Source organism: Cherax quadricarinatus, chromosome 54, assembly GCF_038502225.1.
Source record: "Cherax quadricarinatus isolate ZL_2023a chromosome 54, ASM3850222v1, whole genome shotgun sequence".
Lineage (NCBI taxonomy): Eukaryota > Metazoa > Arthropoda > Malacostraca > Decapoda > Parastacidae > Cherax > Cherax quadricarinatus.
The window spans coordinates 5,327,550-5,349,348 of NC_091345.1; the positions used below are offsets into that span (position 1 = coordinate 5,327,550).

General features: G+C 39.1%; 1 protein-coding gene across 2 annotated transcripts in view; it reads right to left on the reverse strand.

Annotated features, from left to right (window-relative positions):
• Positions 1–260: 260 nt before the first annotated feature.
• Positions 261–21,799, reverse strand: part of LOC128699134 (lipase maturation factor 1) — a 52,260-nt gene continuing 30,721 nt past the window's right edge. Inside the window, exons 8-12 of one of the 2 annotated variants that reach the window (XM_053791674.2) lie at positions 19,141–19,312; positions 13,189–13,339; positions 6,472–6,655; positions 4,892–5,004; positions 261–2,274 (exon numbers count right to left, since the gene is read on the reverse strand). In XM_053791674.2, the coding sequence (XP_053647649.2) occupies positions 2,103–2,274; positions 4,892–5,004; positions 6,472–6,655; positions 13,189–13,339; positions 19,141–19,312 (792 nt within the window). In that variant the 3' untranslated portion in view covers positions 261–2,102. Of the gene's footprint in view, positions 2,289–4,891; positions 5,005–6,471; positions 6,656–13,188; positions 13,340–19,140; positions 19,313–21,799 lie in introns of both variants that reach the window. The other variant, XM_053791675.2, reaches the window with a different exon arrangement.

Sequence of the window (21,799 nt, forward strand, 5' to 3'; positions counted from 1 at the left end):
TGTTTAATAAATGTATGAAAGAGGGGAAGGTACCTAGGGATTGGCGGAGAGCATGTATAGTCCCTTTATATAAAGGGAAAGGGGACAAAAGAGATTGTAAAAATTATAGAGGAATAAGTTTACTGAGTATACCAGGAAAAGTATATGGTAGGGTTATAATTGAAAGAATTAGAGGTAAGACAGAATGTAGGATTGCGGATGAGCAGGGAGGCTTCAGAGTGGGTAGGGGATGTGTAGATCAAGTGTTTACATTGAAGCATATATGTGAACAGTATTTAGATAAAGGTAGGGAAGTTTTTATTGCATTTATGGATTTAGAAAAGGCATATGATAGAGTGGATAGAGGAGCAATGTGGCAGATGTTGCAAGTATATGGAATAGGTGGTAAGTTACTAAATGCTGTAAAGAGCTTTTATGAGGATAGTGAGGCTCAGGTTAGGGTGTGTAGAAGAGAGGGAGACTACTTCCCAGTAAAAGTAGGTCTTTGACAGGGATGTGTAATGTCACCATGGTTGTTTAACATATTTATAGATGGGGTTGTAAAAGAAGTAAATGCTAGGGTGTTTGGGAGAGGGGTGGGATTAAATTATGGGGAATCAAATTCAAAATGGGAATTGACACAGTTACTTTTTGCTGATGATACTGTGCTTATGGGAGATTCTAAAGAAAAATTGCAAAGGTTAGTGGATGAGTTTGAGAATGTGTGTAAAGGTAGAAAGTTGAAAGTGAACATAGAAAAGAGTAAGGTGATGAGGGTATCAAATGATTTAGATAAAGAAAAATTGGATATCAAATTGGGGAGGAGGAGTATGGAAGAAGTGAATGTTTTCAGATACTTGGGAGTTGACGTGTCGGCGGATGGATTTATGAAGGATGAGGTTAATCATAGAATTGATGAGGGAAAAAAGGTGAGTGGTGCGTTGAGGTATATGTGGAGTCAAAAAACGTTATCTATGGAGGCAAAGAAGGGAATGTATGAAAGTGTAGTAGTACCAACACTCTTATATGGATGTGAAGCTTGGGTGGTAAATGCAGCAGTGAGGAGACGGTTGGAGGCAGTGGAGATGTCCTGTCTAAGGGCAATGTGTGGTGTAAATATTATGCAGAAAATTCGGAGTGTGGAAATTAGGAGAAGGTGTGGAGTTAATAAAAGCATTAGTCAGAGGGCAGAAGAGGGGTTGTTGAGGTGGTTTGGTCATTTAGAGAGAATGGATCAAAGTAGAATGACATGGAAAGCATAAAATCTATAGGGGAAGGAAGGATTGGTAGGGGTCGTCCTCGAAAGGGTTGGAAAGAGGGGGTAAAGGAGGTTTTGTGGGCTAGGGGCTTGGATTTCCAGCAAGCGTGCATGAGCGTGTTAGATAGGAGTGAATGGAGGCGAATGATACTTGGGACCTGACGATCTGTTGGAGTGTGAGCAGGGTAATATTTAGTGAAGGGATTCAGGGAAACCGGCTATGTTCATATAGTCGGACTTGAGTCCTGGAAATGGGAAGTACAATGCCTGCACTTTAAAGGAGGGGTTTGGGATATTGGTAGTTTGGAGGGATATGTTGTGTATCTTTATACGTATATGCTTCTAAGCTGTTATATTCTGAGCACCTCTGCAAAAGCAGTGATAATGTGTGAGTGTGGTGAAAGTGTTGAATGATGATGAAAATATTTTCTTTTTGGGGGTTTTCTTTCTTTTTTGGGTCACCCTGCCTCGGTGGGAGACGGCCGACTTGTTGAGAAAAAAAAAAAAAAATATAGTTTTATTCCTAACATTTATTAATACATTTAATAATCTTATCCTCAGACAATTTAGTTACTGTATATTAAGCTGATCATTCACATAATCTAAACTTCAATTATACAACTACATGATGACAAACAGTTTTTGGTTCACTATAGTCTGTAATGTTCAGCATAACCAGGGCCTTTTCAAAATGTATTAAGTAAATGTTGCCTAATTTTGTAATAAAGATGCATATTAAAAAAAAAAAAAAAAAAAAGGTTTATTTTATTTTTTAGTTTGTAAAAGGGGTATCTTTAACTGCATTTCTTTTCCTCATTGCTCATTTATAAAATGTAGAAATTTTATTCCATGGAAATTTAAACTACTACTTGTAGCCATCAAGGGTTTTCCAAAGCATTTGTTTAAACAATGGGTGGAGCATGCTTATGTCTACAGGAGGAAGGTAAGTGCCTTTTAATTTGCGCCTGTACCAGTTGCTTTTATCTTCACTGCCCAAGTCTGTGTACTCATACTTGTAGTGTAGAACTCTCACAAATCTGAAAGAGAAAATCTAATAATATTCATCACCATAACTTTCTGGAAGTGTACATGTACTGTATTAAAGTAAGCAACAGCAATTTCCATTTCTTTTGTTATCTATACCAATTCTGAACTTATTACCTCCCATATAATTTGAATGAATTTTTGACTTTTATCTTCAAACTCTAAAAAACTGCATTTTTCATTTATGCAATGACATATACCCTGCCTCGGTGGAAGACAGCTGTCATGTTGGAAAAAAAAAAAAGAAATATACAATATAATATATAAATGTTTCTTTTTTGAGTCGCCCTGCCTTGGTGGGAGATGGCCAATGTGTTAAAAAAAAAAAATATACAATAAACCCATATCCACTGGGCAAGTCTTCAATAAAATGCTAAAAAAATATTGTCCCCCAAGTTCAAAGTAAATGGGAAAATTAAGTATACAATGTGCCATAAAGTTTCAAAAAGTAAGCTGTGAGGTGGTGTGTGAGTGTAATTACACTGTTATCCTACATTTCTGTGCTTCTAACAGTCATATATCAACTCTGGTTTTATTTTTACAATTGAATATTTTCATGATTAATAACAAATTGTGAAAAACTTGTTAAATAAGAAAGTTATACATAAAAGGGCATGGTTTTCACTGTGGCACAGCTATAAATATGTTTATTTGGGGATTCCTACATCCCAGGAAAATCAGGCTGCTAACTCAGGCAGTGTATGAGAGAGCATCTGGATGTGCCAGGGTTTAGATAATGGGGCTCCACCTGTCATAATGGAAAACAACTGTTCTCATTTCCGTTTCTGCAGAAAAACTTGCTTCCTTATCAGTTCTCACTCAGATATGTTCAATAAATATTCCCCAGATTACCAGAAAGCAGAGCTCAATATAACGTAAGTTGTGCTATCCTTCAAACCTCCATTCAGAATATATGACAACACTACTGCATTCTTCTTAGGTACTATTTTCTCAATTTTTTTTTTTCAATGCATCGACTGTATCCCACCGAGGCGGGGTGGCCCAAAAGGAAGCACCAAAGTTTCTCCTTTTAAATTTAGTAATGTATACAGGAGAAGGGGTTACTAGCCCCGTGCTCCCTTTCTCAAATGTATTCTTCTTTAATATATGTCTGGCATAGTTCTGGTGAGTTCCCACATGTCTGGTGCAATTGTCTAAAGAAGGATGAATTATTTTTAGCAATGCTGATGGCAGGCGATGGTCATAGTGAGAGGTGGTAATGTGGATGAAGTCATTCCAGGACTTAAGATGGAGCTGAGGAAGAGTATATGCTTTCACTGCAATGAGATTTTGTATAACTGCAGGTATAAGATAGAGAAAATACTTGCAATCATCACAGATGGGGGAATATATAAGGTTTTTTCTTCATCAGCAGAAGAACACGAAGTAAAATATAAATGTGGACAGCACCTGAAAAGCTGCCAGATGCAGGGCAGAAGAAATGCTGGCTGAAAGTAATCCACGATGAGTGAAGAAGGAAAGTATTGTTATTCTGTCATTACAAAATCCATTTGATAACTGTGTTGGTCAGGGATATATATGTCCCACCTGGTATATACTCACCACAACAGCAAATTAATGACCAGTTTGCAGAGCAAATGAGACTATTTTAGGGACAAACAAATAGACTGTACCAGGGTAAAAGAATGGTATATCAGGTAGGAATAGGCACAATATAATTTTAACTGTGTTCCTATGGGTCCCACAAGTTCATTCCTTCCTAACGACTGCTTCCTTTCATCTCTGTTTATTTCAACTTTTCATGCTCTGCTAACAAGTATAGAAAACTTTTCTCATATACTTATTCACCAAATATATACTCATCTAGACCTTTGTCTCCTCTCATCCTCTTAATTCACTCAAACACTGTTTCTCTTATTTTATTGTTGTTATTCATTCAGAAGAAGAACAAAACACTCCTGTAACATGCTCTTCCCAGTCTTACAAGTCACACACTTTTACTCTTGGCACATTTCCAGATTATCATTTTTTTTTTTTTTTTCAACAAGTCGGCAGTCTCCCACCGAGGCAGGATGACCCAAAAAAAAGAAAGAAAATCCCCAAAAAGAAAATACTTTCATCATCATTCAACACTTTCACCACACTCGCACATTATCACTGTTTTTGCAGAGGTGCTCAGAATACAACAGTTTAGAAGCATACACATATAAAGATACACAACATATCCCTCCAAACTGCCAATATCCCAAACCCCTCCTTTAAAGTGCAGGCATTGTACTTCCCATTTCCAGGACTCAAGTCCGACTATATGAAAATAACCGGTTTCCCTGAATCCCTTCACTAAATATTACCCTGCTCACACTCCAACAGATCGTCAGGTCCCAAGTACCATTATATTTAGCTCTGTGTTTATAATATTTCCATCACTGCTTAACCCCCTTCACATTTTCAACTTTTGTGGAGGGAAGTACAGTAAATACAAAAAAATGGAATCCCAGCCCAATATCCCCCCCACACACTCATATACTGCAGGATAAAGAAGGCTGTTTGTACTATTTTGTTATACTTTGCATAGTTTGCTGGGATGGCTAAGTACTCACTCAACAACATTAGACTACAAAATAGTAACTAGTCTTTTATTACACTTACTTTGGAGGATCTTGGCCAAGGAATGGATTATGAGCAATTAGAGTTGAAGCTTCCTGGTCATTTATCAGGAACTTTCCAGCTAGATGAATAAGCCAGGGATTCTGTTCGTATCTCTGAAATATAAAAAGAATGAGTTAATATATAAAAGCATATGCATGGTTAATCTCAACATTCTGGTTGTTTAGGAATGGCTTAAGTGATGAGTCATATTTCTTCTTAAAAACAGTTATGGGTCTATTGGCAATTCCACTTCATCTGAAGGGAGGTTAGTGGTTACACATACACACTTGCCTCTCTCTTGTCGGAGTTCACAAGTTTGAACCTGAAGTGTTAACACTAATATATTAAAGAAGTGAATGTTTTCAGATATTTGGGCGTCGACATGTCAGTGGATGGGTTTATGAAGGTTAAGGTAAACCACAGAATTGATGAAGGAAAAAAGGCGAGTGGTGCATTGAGGTATCTGTGGAGACAAAGAATGTAATCCATGGAAGCAAGGAAGGGAATGTATGAGTATAGTGGTACCAACACTCTTATATGGGTGTGAAGCATGGGTTGTAAATGCTGCAGTGAGGAGGCAGCTGGAGACAGTGGAGATGTCGTGTCTAAGGGCAATGTGTGGTGTAAATATTAAGCAGAGAATTCATAGTGTAGAAATTAGGAGGAGGTGTGGAGTTACTAAAAGTATTAGTCAGAGGGCTGAAGAGGGGCTGTTGAGGTGGTTTGGTCATTTAGAGAGAATGAAACAAAGTAGAATGACTTGGAGTATAAATCTATTGGGGAAGGAAGATGGGGTAGGGGTTGTCCCCAAAAAGGTTGGAGGGAGGGGGTAAAGGAGGTTCTGTGGGCGAGCGGCTTGGACTTACAGCAAGGGTGCATGAGTGTGTTAGATAGGAGTGAATGAAGACAAATGGTTTTTGGGACCTGATGAGCTGTTAAGAGTGTGAGGAGCAGCGTAATATTTTGTGAAGGAATTCAGGGAAACCGGTTAGCTGGACGTGAATCCTAGAAATAGGAAGTACAATGTCTGCACTTTTACTCTTAAACTGTCCAAACGTAGATCTACGTTTTTTCAACATTTGAAAGTATGTAAAAAGTAGATTTTTTTTTTTTACATTTGAAAACGTGTAAAAAAGCTTCGATCTACTTTTTTTTTTGTTATATTTGAAAATATGTAAAAAAAAAGTAGATCTACTTTTGGAGCACTACGCATGTGAACGTAGATCAGCTTGGACAGTTTAAGGGTTAAAGAAGGGGTTTAGGCTATTGGCAGTTTGGAGGGATGTCTAAACTGTCATATCCGAGCGCCTCTGGAAAGACAGTGATTATGTATGAGTGATGGTGAAAGTGTTGAATGATGATGAAAGTTTTTTTTTCTTTCTTTTTGGGTCACCCTGCCTCGATGGGAAGCGGCCGACGTGTTGAAAAAAATAATACATAGGCTAATTAACATAGTCTACTGAAAAGTGCCTGTAGGAATGAGATCAGCAGATGAATCTTAGGTACAGTCAATGAATCAGTAAATAGTAATACCTAATGCAACTTCAGAAGTTTGCTTCTTATGTATTTTTCAAGCTTACCTGAAATGCTGCAAACCACATCAGCCAGTCCAGGCGGTAGTGGTAAGGTGAAATAAGGCAGGGCACACGATCTAACCTGCCAGGTTTGCATTTAAACTCATACTCGTGCCAAGTAGCATTAGCTGCATCAGGGTCCCAAGAATGTGTACCCTCAAAGATGACTTCTGTTCGCTCCTTTGTTACACTGGAAAGGGACAAACAAAAATAAAAATACTTTATTTCTTTTCTGCAGTATACAGATAAAGTAGTGCACATGTAATAAAATAGTTAGGCAAAAAAAAAAAAATCACTAGCATGCAGTGCATTTTGGGTAAACTAATCCTAATGCTTAAAGACTACTTAAGAACTAGACATAGATTATTAAGTAGGAGTTCTTAAATGTACAAAAAAAAGAGAGGCAGCTAAGTGAACAATAGTACAATTTTAAAAGTATGCATTAATACTTCAAACTGATTCAGTGATGATCTTTAGTTAACTAGGATTTCTTAAGCAGTTAACTAATATTATGTTCACAATGAGAAAGGTAGTGAATGAACAAAAGTTTCACTTTTAAGGCATTATTTGTTTCAATTTTTTTTATATCTTCAGTTTAATGGAATGACTGAAAGAGATAAAGATACAGGAAGTTACTTAGTTTCAGTAGAAATACTATAATGGAAACAAAATGAGTAATTCATTTTCTGTGAGAGTTGAAGAAGAACAGGAACTGAGTTGGATGACCTGGTTTTGTTTGATATAGGAAAGTGCTGGTTTAGTTATGTTAGTGAGATGAGATTTCGTTTAACTAATTTACTACGCATCCACTGAATAACAGAAATATAACTTCAAGTACAGTATAAGTAAAACTAAAGAAAAAGTATTTAAAAAGAGGAAAATGAACTGACTTATCCAAACAAAAGCTTGATTAAAAATAACAGTTACTGAATGTAAAAGAACAAGACCCAATGTTAAATAAAAGAACCCAAGTGCAACTAATGTGACATTTTGTGGCAACATTTCACTCTCCAGAAACTTTGTCAAGCCATTACAAACAATACATGGACACAAGAGACATACTGTATATAGGTAACAAGAGATGAAAGAGCATAAGCACTACAGTAGGCCTATTGGCCTATGTTGTAGGCAGTAGTAGGCCAGTAGGCCTACAGTAGTGCTTATGCTCTTTCACATCACATTACCTATATATACATACCCTTTGTGTCCTTGTACTGTTTGTAACAGTTTGACAAAGCTTCTAGAGAGCAAAACGTTACCACAATAAAATGACACATTAGTAGCACATGGGTCCTTTTATTTAACATTGTCAGTAATTTTAGCAGCCAGGCTTAACCCATGTTTAACAGCTGTTGTCTTGACTGATGCCATGCAAGGGTCAGGCAAGTTTCTTGAATCTCCAGCAATAATTTGCCGAGTACAGTGGACCCTCGGGTAAAGGCTTCATCGGTTAGTGCCAAAATCGGCTAACGGCATGCTTTGGCATAAAAATATTGGCTCGGCTGAAGCCAATTAACTCGGTTAAGGGCTTTCGTTCCGAATGTGTCTGCGTGGCCTGAGCGGGCCCAGCTACTCACTCCGTGTACAGCCAGTGTGCCATCGTTTACAAAGCCAGTGAGTACGATTCCATGCATACATTCGATATAATTTGTATTATTCCATTGTTTTTAGTGCTTGTAACTGCTAAATAAGCCACCATGGGCCCCAAGAAAGCTTCTAGTGCCAACCCTGTGGTAAAAAGAGTGAGGTGTACTATCGAATTAAAGAAAGAGATAATTGCAAAGTATGAGAGTGGAGTGCGTATCTCGGAGTTGGAAAGGTTATATAACAAACCCCATTCAACCATCACTACTACCTTGGCCAACAAAAAGGCAACCAAGGAAGCTGTTTTTGCGAAAGGTGCAAGTATGCTTACAAAACAGAGATCGCAAATACTCGAAGATGTGGAGAGACTGTTGTTGGTGTGGATAAACGAGAAACAATTATGAGGAGAAAGTGTTTCTCAGTCAATAATATGTGAAAAGGCAAGGCAGCTGCATGCAGATCTCATTAAGAAAATGCCTCCAAATAGTGCTGCTATTGATGAATTTAAGGCCAGCAAAGGCTGGTTTGAGAGATTTAAAAATTGTAGTGGCATACGCAGTGTGATAAGGCATGGTGAGGCTGCCAGTTCTGACAAAAAAGCGGCTGAAAAATATGTGCAGGACTTTAAGAAGTACATAGACACTGAAAAATTAAAACCCCAACAAGTGTTCAATTGTGACGAAACAGGCCTGTTTTGGAAGAAAATGCCAAACAGGACTTACATTACTCAGGAGGAAAAGGTACTCCCAAGACACAAGCCTATGAAAGACAGGCTAACTCTAATGTTTTGCAGTAATGCTAGTGGGGATTGCAAAGTGAAGCCTTTACTCATGTATCACTCTGAAACTCCTAGATTGTTCAAGAAAAACAATGTCATCAAGACTAAATTATGTGTGATGTTGAGAGCAAACAGTAAGGCATGGGTCACTAGGGACATCTTCCTGGACTGGTTCTATGACGTGTTTGGCTCCACTGTGAAAAAGTACCTCCTGGAAAATAAATTGTCACTCAAGTGCCTCCTGGTAATGGACAATGCTCCTGCTCATTCTCACGACTTACTGGGGAGTTGAGCTTTATCAAACTGAAGTTTCTGCCTCCTAATACCACTCCTCTCCTCCAGCCCATGGACCAGAAGGTCATTTCAAACTTCAAAAAACTGTACACCAAAGAAGTGCTTCAAAAGTGCTTTGAAGTGACCTCAGACACTGAAATGACCCTAAGATAGTTCTGGAAAGATCACTTCAGTATCCTCAGTTGCATAAACCTTATATGTAAGGCTTGGAGGGAGTGACTTGCAAGACTTTGAACTCTGCTTGGAGAAAATTGTGGCCACAATGTGTACAAGAGAGGGATTTTGAAGGGTTTGGGGCTAACCTTCAGGAGACTATGTCAGTTGTGGAATCTATTGTGGCATTGGGGAAGTCCATAGGGTTGGAGGTTAGTGGTGTGGATGTGGAAGCATTGGTGCAGGACAACTATGAAGAACTAACCACTACAGAGCTGCAAGAGCTTCAGGTGCAACAGCAACAGATCACAGCTCAGGAATGTGCTTCAGAGGAGGAGGAAGAAAGATGGAGGAAGTTGCCTTCATCAAAGATTAAGGAAATGTGTATGTGGACAGCTGTTGCAAGCCGTGTTGGCAACATGTACAATGACACTCTTGTGTCCCATTTTAGGGAAATCTTAACCCTTTCAGGGTCCAAGGCCCAAATCTGGAGTCACGCACCAGTGTCCAAGGATTTTCAAAAAAAAAATTTGTTATTTTTTCTTATGAAATCGTAGAGAATCTTTTTGTGAAGGTAATAAAACAAAAAGTACGAAATTTGGTGGAAAATTGACGAAATTATGCTCTCGCGAATTTTGATGTGTCAGCGATATTTACGAATCGGCGATTTTGCCGACTTTGACTCCCATTTTAGGCCAATTACATTATTCCAATCAACCAAATTCTTAGCTATTTCACTAGTATTACTTCTATTCTGTCGATTGAGCACAAGAAATCGCCAAGTCAACTGTTTCAACTACAAAATAAAGTGATCGGAAATTGTTAATTTGGCCAATTTAACACAAAGTTCAAAATATTCCAATTTCAAAATAGGGTCCAGAATGAACAATGTAGGCATTCCTGGCACTAAACTAACATTTCCTCTGTTCATTAGTTATGTTTTGAGGCTTTACAAATAAATTCCATTTTGATTTTTTATTCACATAATGAATTTTTATTCACACCAAAAAATAGAAGATTTACTGTTATGCAATACTGTAATAATTGTATAAATATCATCACCATATTTGTGAATGTATATTAGACCAACCAGCTGACGTGTATTAGACGTGTGAGGTCGTTTGTTTACTCTTGAATATCGGCAAAAATTTAACATTTCCGCTACTTTGAGCTCAGTTTCAAGCCATTTCCAATGCTAAAACCAATCAAAATCATCTCTATTTCTGTAATATGTCTTCCATTCTATCAAATGAGACCAAGAAATCGCAAATACAACTATAAAAAACATACGAAAAAACACTGCAAAGTTGCTGTTTTAATCAAAAAATCATGATTTCATTTTTTTTCTCTCATTTTACACAGTGTGCTGCAGGATCTGTTTTATGTGGTGCACACATACCACATAGATGTATTCTCTCATATCTAGGCCCAAATGTACCACTCACAGTTTATCAGAGTGAGCTGAGCTCATGGCGTAGATCTACGGTTTGGACCCTGAACGTACAGCCGTAGATCTACGGGACGGACCCTGAAAGGGTTAAAGGGACGCGAGAAACAGAGCTCTCTGGACAAATATTTTGTGCGACAGGGGTCCAGTGACTCAAGTTGTTCCCAGTGGCATTAGAAAACCAAGAAGGGAGATAACCCCCAGAAAAGGACTTGTTACCTGAAGTCTTTATGGAAGGGGATTCTCCTTCCAAACACTAGTACACCTTCATCCTCTCCCCTCCTCCCGTCTCATCACTCATCAAGTCCACAATAAAGCTGTGTCATTTCAGTATTGTTATTGTGCATGTATCATTGTTTTCTGTGTAGGGAAATGTATATTTCATGTAAAAAAAATTATTTTGTTTAATACTTTTGGGTGTCTGGAACAGATTAATTGGATTTCCATTATTTCTTATGGGGAAAATTAATTCGGCTAAAGGCTAGCTCTCTGGAACGGATTAAAGGCGTTACCCGAGGGTCCACTGTGTTAGCCCTTTCAGGGTCGACAGGCCCTTTCAGAGACTTGTTCTCAGGATCGGCCAAATTTAAAAAAAAAAAAAAAAAAAATTCTTATGGAAAGATAGAGAATCTTTTCCCGATCATAATGACACCAAAAGTATGAAATTTGATGGAAAACTTATGGAATTATGCTCTCGCGAAGTTAGCGGTCTCAAAGATGTTTACGCATGGGCGATTTTGCCCACTTTGAGCCCTATTTTCGGCCAATTCCAGTGTACTGGTCGACAAAAATCATAACTATTTCGTTAGAACTCCATTTTTTCTATCGAATGAGTACAAGAAACCACCCATTTACCAATTTCAACTATCCAATACAGTGGTCAGAATTTAGCAATTTTGCCAATTTCACACAAATTTCAAAAGATGCCAATTTCCGAATAGGGTCCAGAATAAACAAGAAAGACATTCCTGGCACTAAAATAACATTTCCTCTGTTCATTAGTCATTTCCCCATGCCCCTCTTACATTCTTTTGCTTTCCACTTTGAATTTTTATTCTCACAAAAAAATAGAAGATTTACTGTTATGCAGACTACTGCATTAGTGTAGAAATGGTATAAATAATATCAGTGCACTTGTGAAAGAATATCAGACTCGCCAGTTGACGTGTATTGGACGCATAACATGATTTGTTTACTTTTGAACTTTGGGCTCAATTTCAAGGTACTTTTAATTGTAAAACCAGTCAAAATCATCTCAATTTCAGTAATATGTCTTCCATTCTATAAAATGAGACCAGGAAAACTAAAATACAACAATAAATACCATACAAAAATACAGTGCAAAGTCGCTGTTTTAATCCAAAAATATGGTCAAAGTTTTTTTTTTCTCATTACGCACTGTGTGCTGCAGGATTTTTTTTATACTACACACACTGACCACATAGACTCATTCTTTCATATGTAGGCCTACCAGCTTTCTCTCATTAGATTTGAGGGCACTAGAATTTAGGCGTACTAGTACGTCAAAAACCCTGGTGCGTAAGCCATACTAGTACGGCCGAAACCCTGAAAGGGTTAAAGTGCTCTTTGAGTGTGAAGCACACTTGGTCATCTATGTAATCAAAACCTCTTTAGCTTGATAGATGTAAATACTCATATAGCTATTGAATAAAAGCTTAAGTTTATCAAGGGGAGAATCTTCTTGCTTGATGATTGTATGGTTGACAGCGAGGAAGACCTGGTAGCAGCTGAGGATTCGAGTTGAATCCTCTCGTGCATTCAAAAGTTGTTGGATAATAGTTGGAATTCATGAGGTATTTACCTGCCTTCCTGAGAGCTGTTATGTCCTCAGGCAGTAGAAATGGTTATTTATAGGAGGGAACAAATAGCTGGCTCATCATTAACATTACCTGCCTCACATAGTTTCCTTATCACTAGATTTCACTGTTGTTTCAGCTACATTCACTAAAGAAGAATTCTGCTCTTGCAAGCTATGAGTTACTAAATGAGCAATTCTATCACTGTCATCCAGCTTGGAGGAGTATGATGATGTACACATACATTTTTTCATACATTAGAAAAAATGTTTTCCACAATATTGCTAGGTCTTCCATAAGTCAAAGAACAGAGATGGAACTTAGAGCTTGCACAGCTACTGTCTCAGGCAAGGAAACACAGGCAATGAGGTGGAAAAAATGTATGACTGACTAGGTCAATAGTGATTATAAATTCCATTACTGGTGTAATAAGAGGTCTCCTGACATGCTGCTGTTAGATTAATGTTTCATGGAATCTGAACACAGGGTGCACTCTGAACACCCTGGCCATGTCCTGTCACAACTGCATGTACCAAAGAAGCAGACAGTCACTATCACTCACTCATTCCCCAGCTCTCTTGTCAAAAGTGCACAGACATCCTAGTTCAAATACAGGTACATGCAATAGAAATTACAATAAAATAACTAACCTTCCAAATGCTCCATAAGTATTAACAATTCTGAATGGTTCAAAGGAGGTGTTCATGGCTTGCCGGGAAGACAGTAGATTCAAGACCACAGGCAAACTAAGGTAGCCAATCATCAGTGTAAGTATCAGGTTTACACACTTTCTTGTTAAACCTGATAATAAACCAGTAAACAGTATTTTAATTAAGAAAATAAATCATAGAACTTTCCATTACAGGTGTGATCTGGGACAAGGCCTGCCATAGGGGTAGCGATCACCAAAATTGTTTTAACCCTTAAACTGTCCACACGTACACATATGTTCACGTGCGGTGGGCTCCAAACGTAGATCAATGTTTTATTTTTCATTCCTTCAAATTTGGTGCAATAGGCCTGAGTCGCCTAGACATGAAAAAATGGGTCTGTGCACTCAGTGTGCACAAGATGAAAAAAATCGGGGACCACTTAGTACCTTGTGGGAGCACCAATTCAACTGAGCGCCAGCTAGAGCAAATAGCGTGGCAAACACCAATGATTCATTGATGTCATGTCATATTAACACTCACATTTTAAGAGGAAAATAAAAATAGGTTAAATAAATGCATGAGTGGGTGTGGGTGGGTGTGAGTTGGACCTGACTAGTTTGTGCTACTGGGTAAGATGTCGTGCTCCTTCTTTCACTGGATGTGACCTGACTAGGTGGATCATTGGTCTAAGCTGGGGGGTGACATGGACCTGCTTTGCATGGGCCAGTAGACATTCTGCAGTGTTCCTTCTTTCTTATGTTCTTATGTATTTGGCTGGCTAGCTGGCTGGCTTTGGCTGTCTCTGTCTGTATCTGTCTATATCTCTGTCTATCTATATCTCTGTCTATCTATATCTCTGTCTATCTATATCTCTGTCTATCTCACTGTCTATTTGTATCTCTGTCTACATCTCTGTCTCTCACATGTACTCATAAATACAATTATACATAATGTAAATTACCTAGGATAACCCAAAAATTCCAGGCCAAGTGCTATACAGTGTTTGCAGATATAAGACATAAGTAAACATGATGCAAATAATAGCAATGTCACTTGCTCAGCAATCAGGGAGTGGCCCATACACTACAAACCAACAGGTTTACTAGCTGCTCCCTGAGACAGAGACAAGCAGATGGAAAGACAGACACACACAGGCAGACAGAAAGACAGATAAGCAGAACTAGACAGACAGATAAGCAGAGCTAGAAAGACAGAGACAGATAGATGTACAGATAGACGTACAAATAGACAGACAGACATACAGATGCATGTTTGTGTGCAAGAGTAAAAACATATAAAGGCAAGGTTCCTTCCCTCCAGCAGTGCACATTCATCAAGTGTCACTTGCTATCTGATGCCTGTCATCACACTATTATTCAAGGAGTTCATATTATACTCCAGGCACACACAGAAGACAGAAAGACAGATAAGCTGAACTAGACACACAGATAAGCAGAGCTAGGCAAACAGACAGACAGATAGATGTACAGATAGACAGACAGATATACAGATACACAGACAGATAGATGTACAGATAGATGTACAGATAGACAGACAGATAGACAGGCAGACAAACAGGCAGACAGATAGTCAGGCAGACAGAGAGTCAGGCAGGCAGACAGACAGACTGACAGACACAGACATACAAAGACATGTTTGTGTGCAAGAGTAAAAAGATATAAAGGCAAGGTTTCCTCCAGCAGGGCACACTCTGACCCTTGTCATAATTCCCTTCTGCTACAACACAAATGTCAACATGTTATAAGTGTTGGTGACCTCAACCAACACCTTATACAGAGGGACTCTGATGACCTTCTTGCAGTATTTGACATGAGAAACTTTGTTGATTTCCTTACTCACATCTCTGGCTCCTCCCTTGACCCAGTAGTGAGCGATCTAGCAGAAAGTATAGTCACTTGTCAACCCCTCCGCTACGTTGGATCATCTGATCACAAGGCTGTTTTTACGACACTTAAGATCCCAACAGAATGAGGCGAGGAGTCCACACGCACAACCTGGCTATGAAAAAGAGGTAACTGGCCAGCCCTTTGCTCTGAGCTCGCCACCACCAATTGGAATGCTTTTCTCCAAGGGGATGCTGACAACCAAGTGAAAGCCTTCACGGGACACATCCTTAATCTACAACAAGAACATATTCCTCACTGGCAATATGTGACGAAGTCTACAGATCAGCCTTGGTTTGGCTTTCATTGTAGAGAGGCTGCTACTGCTAAGTACAAGGCATGGCGAAAGTACAAGAGACACCCTACCACCTATAACAGGAACTTGCACAGGCAAGCCTGTAAGCACATGGGTGACGTTCAAAAGTGGGCCACCTTAAATAGGAGATAGACACAAGAAGAAAGCTAGCATCAGGTAGGGTAGGCTCCAAAACCTGGTGGTCCCTGGTCAAGGACAGACAAGGTTATCTACCTGATGAACTCATTCCACCTCTAAATCGACAGGATGGGACCACCTCTACTAGTAGTCAAGAGAAAGCGGACCTCTTTGCCGAACACTTTGCTACCAAAATGCAAGTTCCTGATCCAGCAAGGGACCCTGTTTGGCTAGCTGCAAGAACTGTGTCTAAACTGTCAGTGGTGACAATAAGGCACGAAGAGATGCACTTCCTTCTTAAATCGTTTGACCAGAAAAGGCTGTCGGCCCAGACAAGTTGAGCCCAAGATTGCTGAGATGTGCAGACCAACTAGCAGCACCTCTAACTCGCATCTTTCAGCACTGCCTAGTACAGTGTAAATGGCCTTCTCTGTGGAAAGAGGCAAGTGTAGTCCCTGTTCACAAAAAGAAGAGCAGAGTAGAAATCAGCAACTACATACCAGTGTCACTCCTGTCAATCACTGGCAAGCTCCTTGAGACAATAATCTCAAGACAAATGACATTGTTTTTTTGACTACCACTCACTACTTTGTGACCGTCAATATGGCTTCAAGAAAGGTTACTCTGCTGCTGATCTGTTGTTAAACCTCTCTACTAAGTGGCATCAGTCACTGGATGAATCCAAAGTCAGCTGTGTGGTAGCACTGGACTTTGCTGGTGTTTTCGACTGGGTGGCACCAGGGCCTCTTAGCAAAACTGCAAGCTCTGGGAATTGCAGGCTCTATGCTGTCTCCTCAGTAATTACCTTCATGGTAGATCTCTAAGGGTAGTTCTCAATGGAACAGAATCAGCAAGACATCCCATTGGGGCAAGTGTTCCACAAGGAAGTGTTCTGGGACCATTGTTATGGAATGACTACTTCAATGACCTTCTTCATCTCATCCCAGAATCCCATGCATATGCAGACGACTGTACACTGACATTCACTTATCCAAGAGAAGAAATGCTAGCTGCTCTAAGCTACATCAATCATCAGCTCAGAGCTATATCAGCTTGGGGAAATAGATGAAAAGTAACATTTGCACCAGAGAAAACACAAAGGATGATGATCTCTAGGCACCAAGATGGTAATGCCGGTGCAGTAGTAAGGATGAATGGGAGGGTGTTGGCACCTGGAGAAGAAGTTGATATCCTTGGGGTGAAATTTCACTCCAAACTGACCGTGAAGAACCACGTTGTAAATCTTGTAAACAAGGTAGCCAGGAAGCTTACAGCACTTCGCCATATCTCGCATCTGCTTGACAGCAGGGGTTGCAAGATTTTGTACGAGGCACAAGTACACTTACACCTTGAGTATGCTCCACGTTCTTGGTTTGCCTGCCCCCCTTCTCATCTGTGACTGCTTGACAGAGTAGAGAACAGAGCAAGACGTCTCATCTCTCGCCTGGACCAATCCTGGATAGATCTGTCATTTCAGCAGAGCCTTCAACACAGGAGGGATGTGGGTGGCCTTACTGTTATGTACAAGGCCAATATTGTAAAAGTACCACACTTGGATCCACTTCAAGGACAGCGTGAAGCAAGTGTCTATACCACAAGACAGGCAGAAAGCAGCAACTTCACTCTGGCTGTACTCTTCTCCAGAACATCACTTCATCTGAGATCATTTATTCCCAGGATGACTCGAGTCTGGAACACATTCGTACAGCATTATGATGTCAACGAGATAAAGTCAGTTGATCAGATGAAAATGCTGGCCCACAGATGGCTCCAACTTCATTCTGTTCCCTACTTGCATGTTTCATAACAATTAAAATGCTTTCAAATGAGCTGATGTAGGTAACAGCTCTTAGCTTGTCAATAATGTTAGGAATCCTTAACCTGTAAATAGCTTGTCAATAAAGCTAGGGATCCTTAACCTAATCTTGTCAAACCGTGTGTGTAAAAAAAAAAAAAAAAAAAAAAACAAAAAAAAAAAAAAAAAAAGCTTCAAAGAGTTTCATACTCCAGCATGTCTAAAACATTGCTGGGAGAGAGTATGGAGGAGGTAAACGTATTCAGATATTTGGGAGTGGACGTGTCAGCGGATGGGTCTATGAAAGATGAGGTGAATCATAGAATTGATGAGGGAAAAAGAGTGAGTGGTGTACTTAGGAGTCTGTGGAGACAAAGAACTTTGTCCTTGGAGGCAAAGGGGAATGTATGAGAGTATAGTTTTACCAACGCTCTTATATGGGTGTGAAGCGTGGGTGATGAATGTTGCAGCGAGGAGAAGGCTGGAGGCAGTGGAGATGTCATGTCTGAGGGCAATGTGTGGTGTGAATATAATGCAGAGAATTCGTAGTTTGGAAGTTAGGAGGAGGTGCGGGATTACCAAAACTGTTGTCCAGAGGGCTGAGGAAGGGTTGTTGAGGTGGTTCGGACATGTAGAGAGAATGGAGCGAAACAGAATGACTTCAAGAGTGTATCAGTCTGTAGTGGAAGGAAGGCGGGGTAGGGGTCGGCCTAGGAAGGGTTGGAGGGAGGGGGTAAAGGAGGTTTTGTGTGCGAGGGGCTTGGACTTCCAGCAGGCATGCTTGAGCGTGTTTGATAGGAGTGAATGGAGACAAATGGTTTTTAATACTTGACGTGCTGTTGGAGTGTGAGCAAAGTAACATTTATGAAGGGATTCAGGGAAACCGGCAGGCCGGACTTGAGTCCTGGAGATGGGAAGTACAGTGCCTGCACTCTGAAGGAGGGGTGTTAATGTTGCAGTTTAAAAACTGTAGTGTAAAGCACCCTTCTGGCAAGACAGTGATGGAGTGAATGATGGTGAAAGTTTTTCTTTTTCGGGCCACCCTGCCTTGGTGGGAATCGGCCGGTGTGATAATAAAAAAAAAAAAAAATATTTCTAGACAATAGTAAATAACCAGGGCAGGTGAAAATGTTCACCTGTCAGTGTGATTGTTACAATTTGAGCAATATTTCAGTACATAATATTAGTGTCAGAACAAAGATTGGCTATGAAATCACAAGAACTATTATAAATTCTAATTATCAGAACATAAAAATGATATAAATTAAAATAAAAACGAGAAAAAAGGGTAAATCAGCAACACTTCTGCAAGCGGAAGGACTGGATGCTGCCGTCAGGTGAGCATCCACAGCCACCTTCACGGTCTTATGTCTCGGTAAGCAATGGTCCTAATTTTTTTTTTTTTGGCCTTATACCACACAGAAAATAGCCCTCTTTAATTTAAAAACCAAAAAAAAAAAAATTATTTTTCAAAATATTCGGAGTGCCACGCAGATGAACGTAGATCTACGTTTGGACAGTTTAAGGGTTAAAGTGATCTATTCTAACTTATAAATTATCCAAGATATGCACCTGACACTTTTACATCATTATCATCACCATAATCTCTGATCAAACAGATAACTTGATACTGGGTTGTCACAAAAATCAGGGCTTTGGTTTCAACTATTCTACATAAATATTATAAAGGTACTAATTTCAGGTTATTCTATATATTATTAATGTATACTGTACATTTATTTCAATGGCACTCACCCTTCAAAGATATATGTGATAAGCTGTACACCAAACACACTGAAGGGAACCTGTTTTCTCACCTTCATCAACTAAGGGAGAAGATTCTCTCTCTAGTTTCTGAAGCCTGTATACTTTTCTTTTAGTTTCCTTTGAGAAAAAAAATGAGAAGGAGCGGTCATCAAAGTAAGCCAAGCTTGGGACGATAGTAAGCCAGTTGAGGAAACTGAGGTTTCCCGAGATGATGAGGATGACCTGTCGGAGTTACCAATACTCAGCTTTAGGGTTGGGAAGAAACCAAAATTTTTTCCAATACTGATCCTCAATTTTAGGTCACTACTGACACTTTTTTAATATTTTTTTTATTTTTAAAATGATGATAACTACAGTACGTTCAATACATATACAGTGTATATAAGGGGATGCTTATTGCTCAAAAGGTAAGTTATTAAATAATGCAGGGAGGTTAAATAAATTTATTTTTCTGAAATGGGTAGGTATTAGTATTAGTTACACGAAGGTATTAGTATTAGTTACAGGAAGGTATCAGTATTAGTTACAGGCGCCTCCATGAGGTTTACATTCATCACAAAATTTTTCAGTATATCTACAAATTTCCTAGGTAGTAGGAGAGTAAACCGGAAACCTGTAATTGTTTTACATGATGGAAGGATTGCAGGTGTCTTTTTTTCTGTCTCATAAACATGCAAGGTTTCAGGTACGTCTTGCTACTTCTGCTTACACTTAGGTCACACTGCACATGCATAGACAAGCATATATCTATACACACACACCCCTCTGGGTTTTCTTCTATTTTCTTACTAGTTCTTCTTTATTTCCTCTTATATCTATGGGGAAGTGGAACAGAATTCTTCCCCCATAAGCTATGCGTGTTGTAGGAGGCGACTAAAATGCCATGAGCAAGGGGCTAGTAACCCCTTCTCCTGTATCAATTCCTAAATTTAAAAAGAGAAACTTTAGTTTTTCTTTTTGGGCCACCCTGCCTCGGTGGGATACAGTTGGTTCGTTGAAAGAAGAAAAGAAAATTAAGAATTTGAACAACATCCCTTCATTATTAGGATGAATTAACTGACACATCTCAGTTATACTGTTTAATGTTTTTTTTTAACTTTGAAGAAACATTCTGAAAAACAGAAAAACATACAATATTCTAATCTTTTCTTTCAACAAACCGGCCGTATCCCACCGAAGCAGGGTGGCCCAAAAAGAAAAACCAAAGTTTCTCTTTTTAAATTTAGGAATTGATACAGAAGGGGTTACTAGCCCCTTGCTCATGGCATTTTAGTCGCCTCTTACAACATGCATGGCTTACGGAGGAAGAACTCTGTTCCACTTCCCCATGGAAATAAGCGGAAATAAACAAGAACAAGAACTAGAAAGAAAATAGAAGAAAACCCAGAGGGGTGTGTATATATATGCTTGTACATGTACGTGTAGTGTGACCCAAGTGTAAGTATGAAGTCTTGCATGTTTATGAAACAGAAAAAAAGGACACCAGCAATCCTACCATCATGTAAAACAAATACAGGCTTTCATTTTACACTCACTTGGCAGGATGGTAGTATGTACCTCCTTGGGTGGTTGCTGTCTACCAACCTACAACCTATGTCATTATTCTAATTTCTAAAATTAAAAATAAACAATATGCATTTTTTCAACACATTGGCCATCTCCCACCAAGGCAGGGTAACTCAAAAAAGAAACACTCACCATCATTCACACATAATCAATGTCCTTGCAGAGGTGCCCAGATACAACAGTTTAGATGTCACTCTAAACAGCCAATATCCCAAACCCCTCCCACATTCTTGAACTGAAGTTAAGAAACACTAACCTCTCCCCATTTTTTAATTTAACCATTTGACTGTTTTGGTCGTATATATACGTCTTACGCACCACTGTTTCGGACGTATTAATACGCGTAAATGCTAGCGGCTTCAAATCAAGCAGGAGAAAGTTGGTAGGCCCACATGTGAGAGAATGGGTCTGTGTGGTCAGTGTGCACCACATAAAAAAAATCCTGCAGCACGCAGTGCATAACGAGAAAAAACTGACCATTTTTTTGGATTAAAACGCCGACTTTGAGGTGTATTTTTGTATAGTATTTATCGTTGTATTCTCGTTTTCATGATCTCATGTGATAAAATGGAAAACATATTACAGAAATATTGATGATTTTGATTAGTTTCACGATGAAAACGACCTTGAAATTGAACTCAAAGTAGCGGAAATGTTAAATTTTTACCAATGTTCAGGAGTAAGTAAATCACACCACACGTCCAATACACGTCAACTGGGGAATCTAATATTCTTTCACTAGTGCACTGATATTATTTATACCATTTTTACAATAATGCATTAGTCTGCATAACAGTAAATTTTTTATTTTTTGTATGAATAAAAAATCAAAATAGAAAGCAATACTAATATAAGAGGAGCCTAGAGACATGACTAATGAACAGAGGATATGTTATTTTAGTGCCAAGAACATCTACATTGTTTATTCTGGACCCTATTTTGAAATTGGCATCTTTTTTAATTTGTGTGAAATTGGCCAAATTGCCAATTTTTGACCACTTTACTGGGTAGTTCAAATCAGTAAATGGGTGGTTTCTTGTAATCAACTGATAGAAAAAATGGAGTTCTAAAGAAATAGCTATGAGTTTGGTCAACTGGAACAATGGAATTGGCCAAAAACAGGGCTCAAAGTCGGCGAAATTG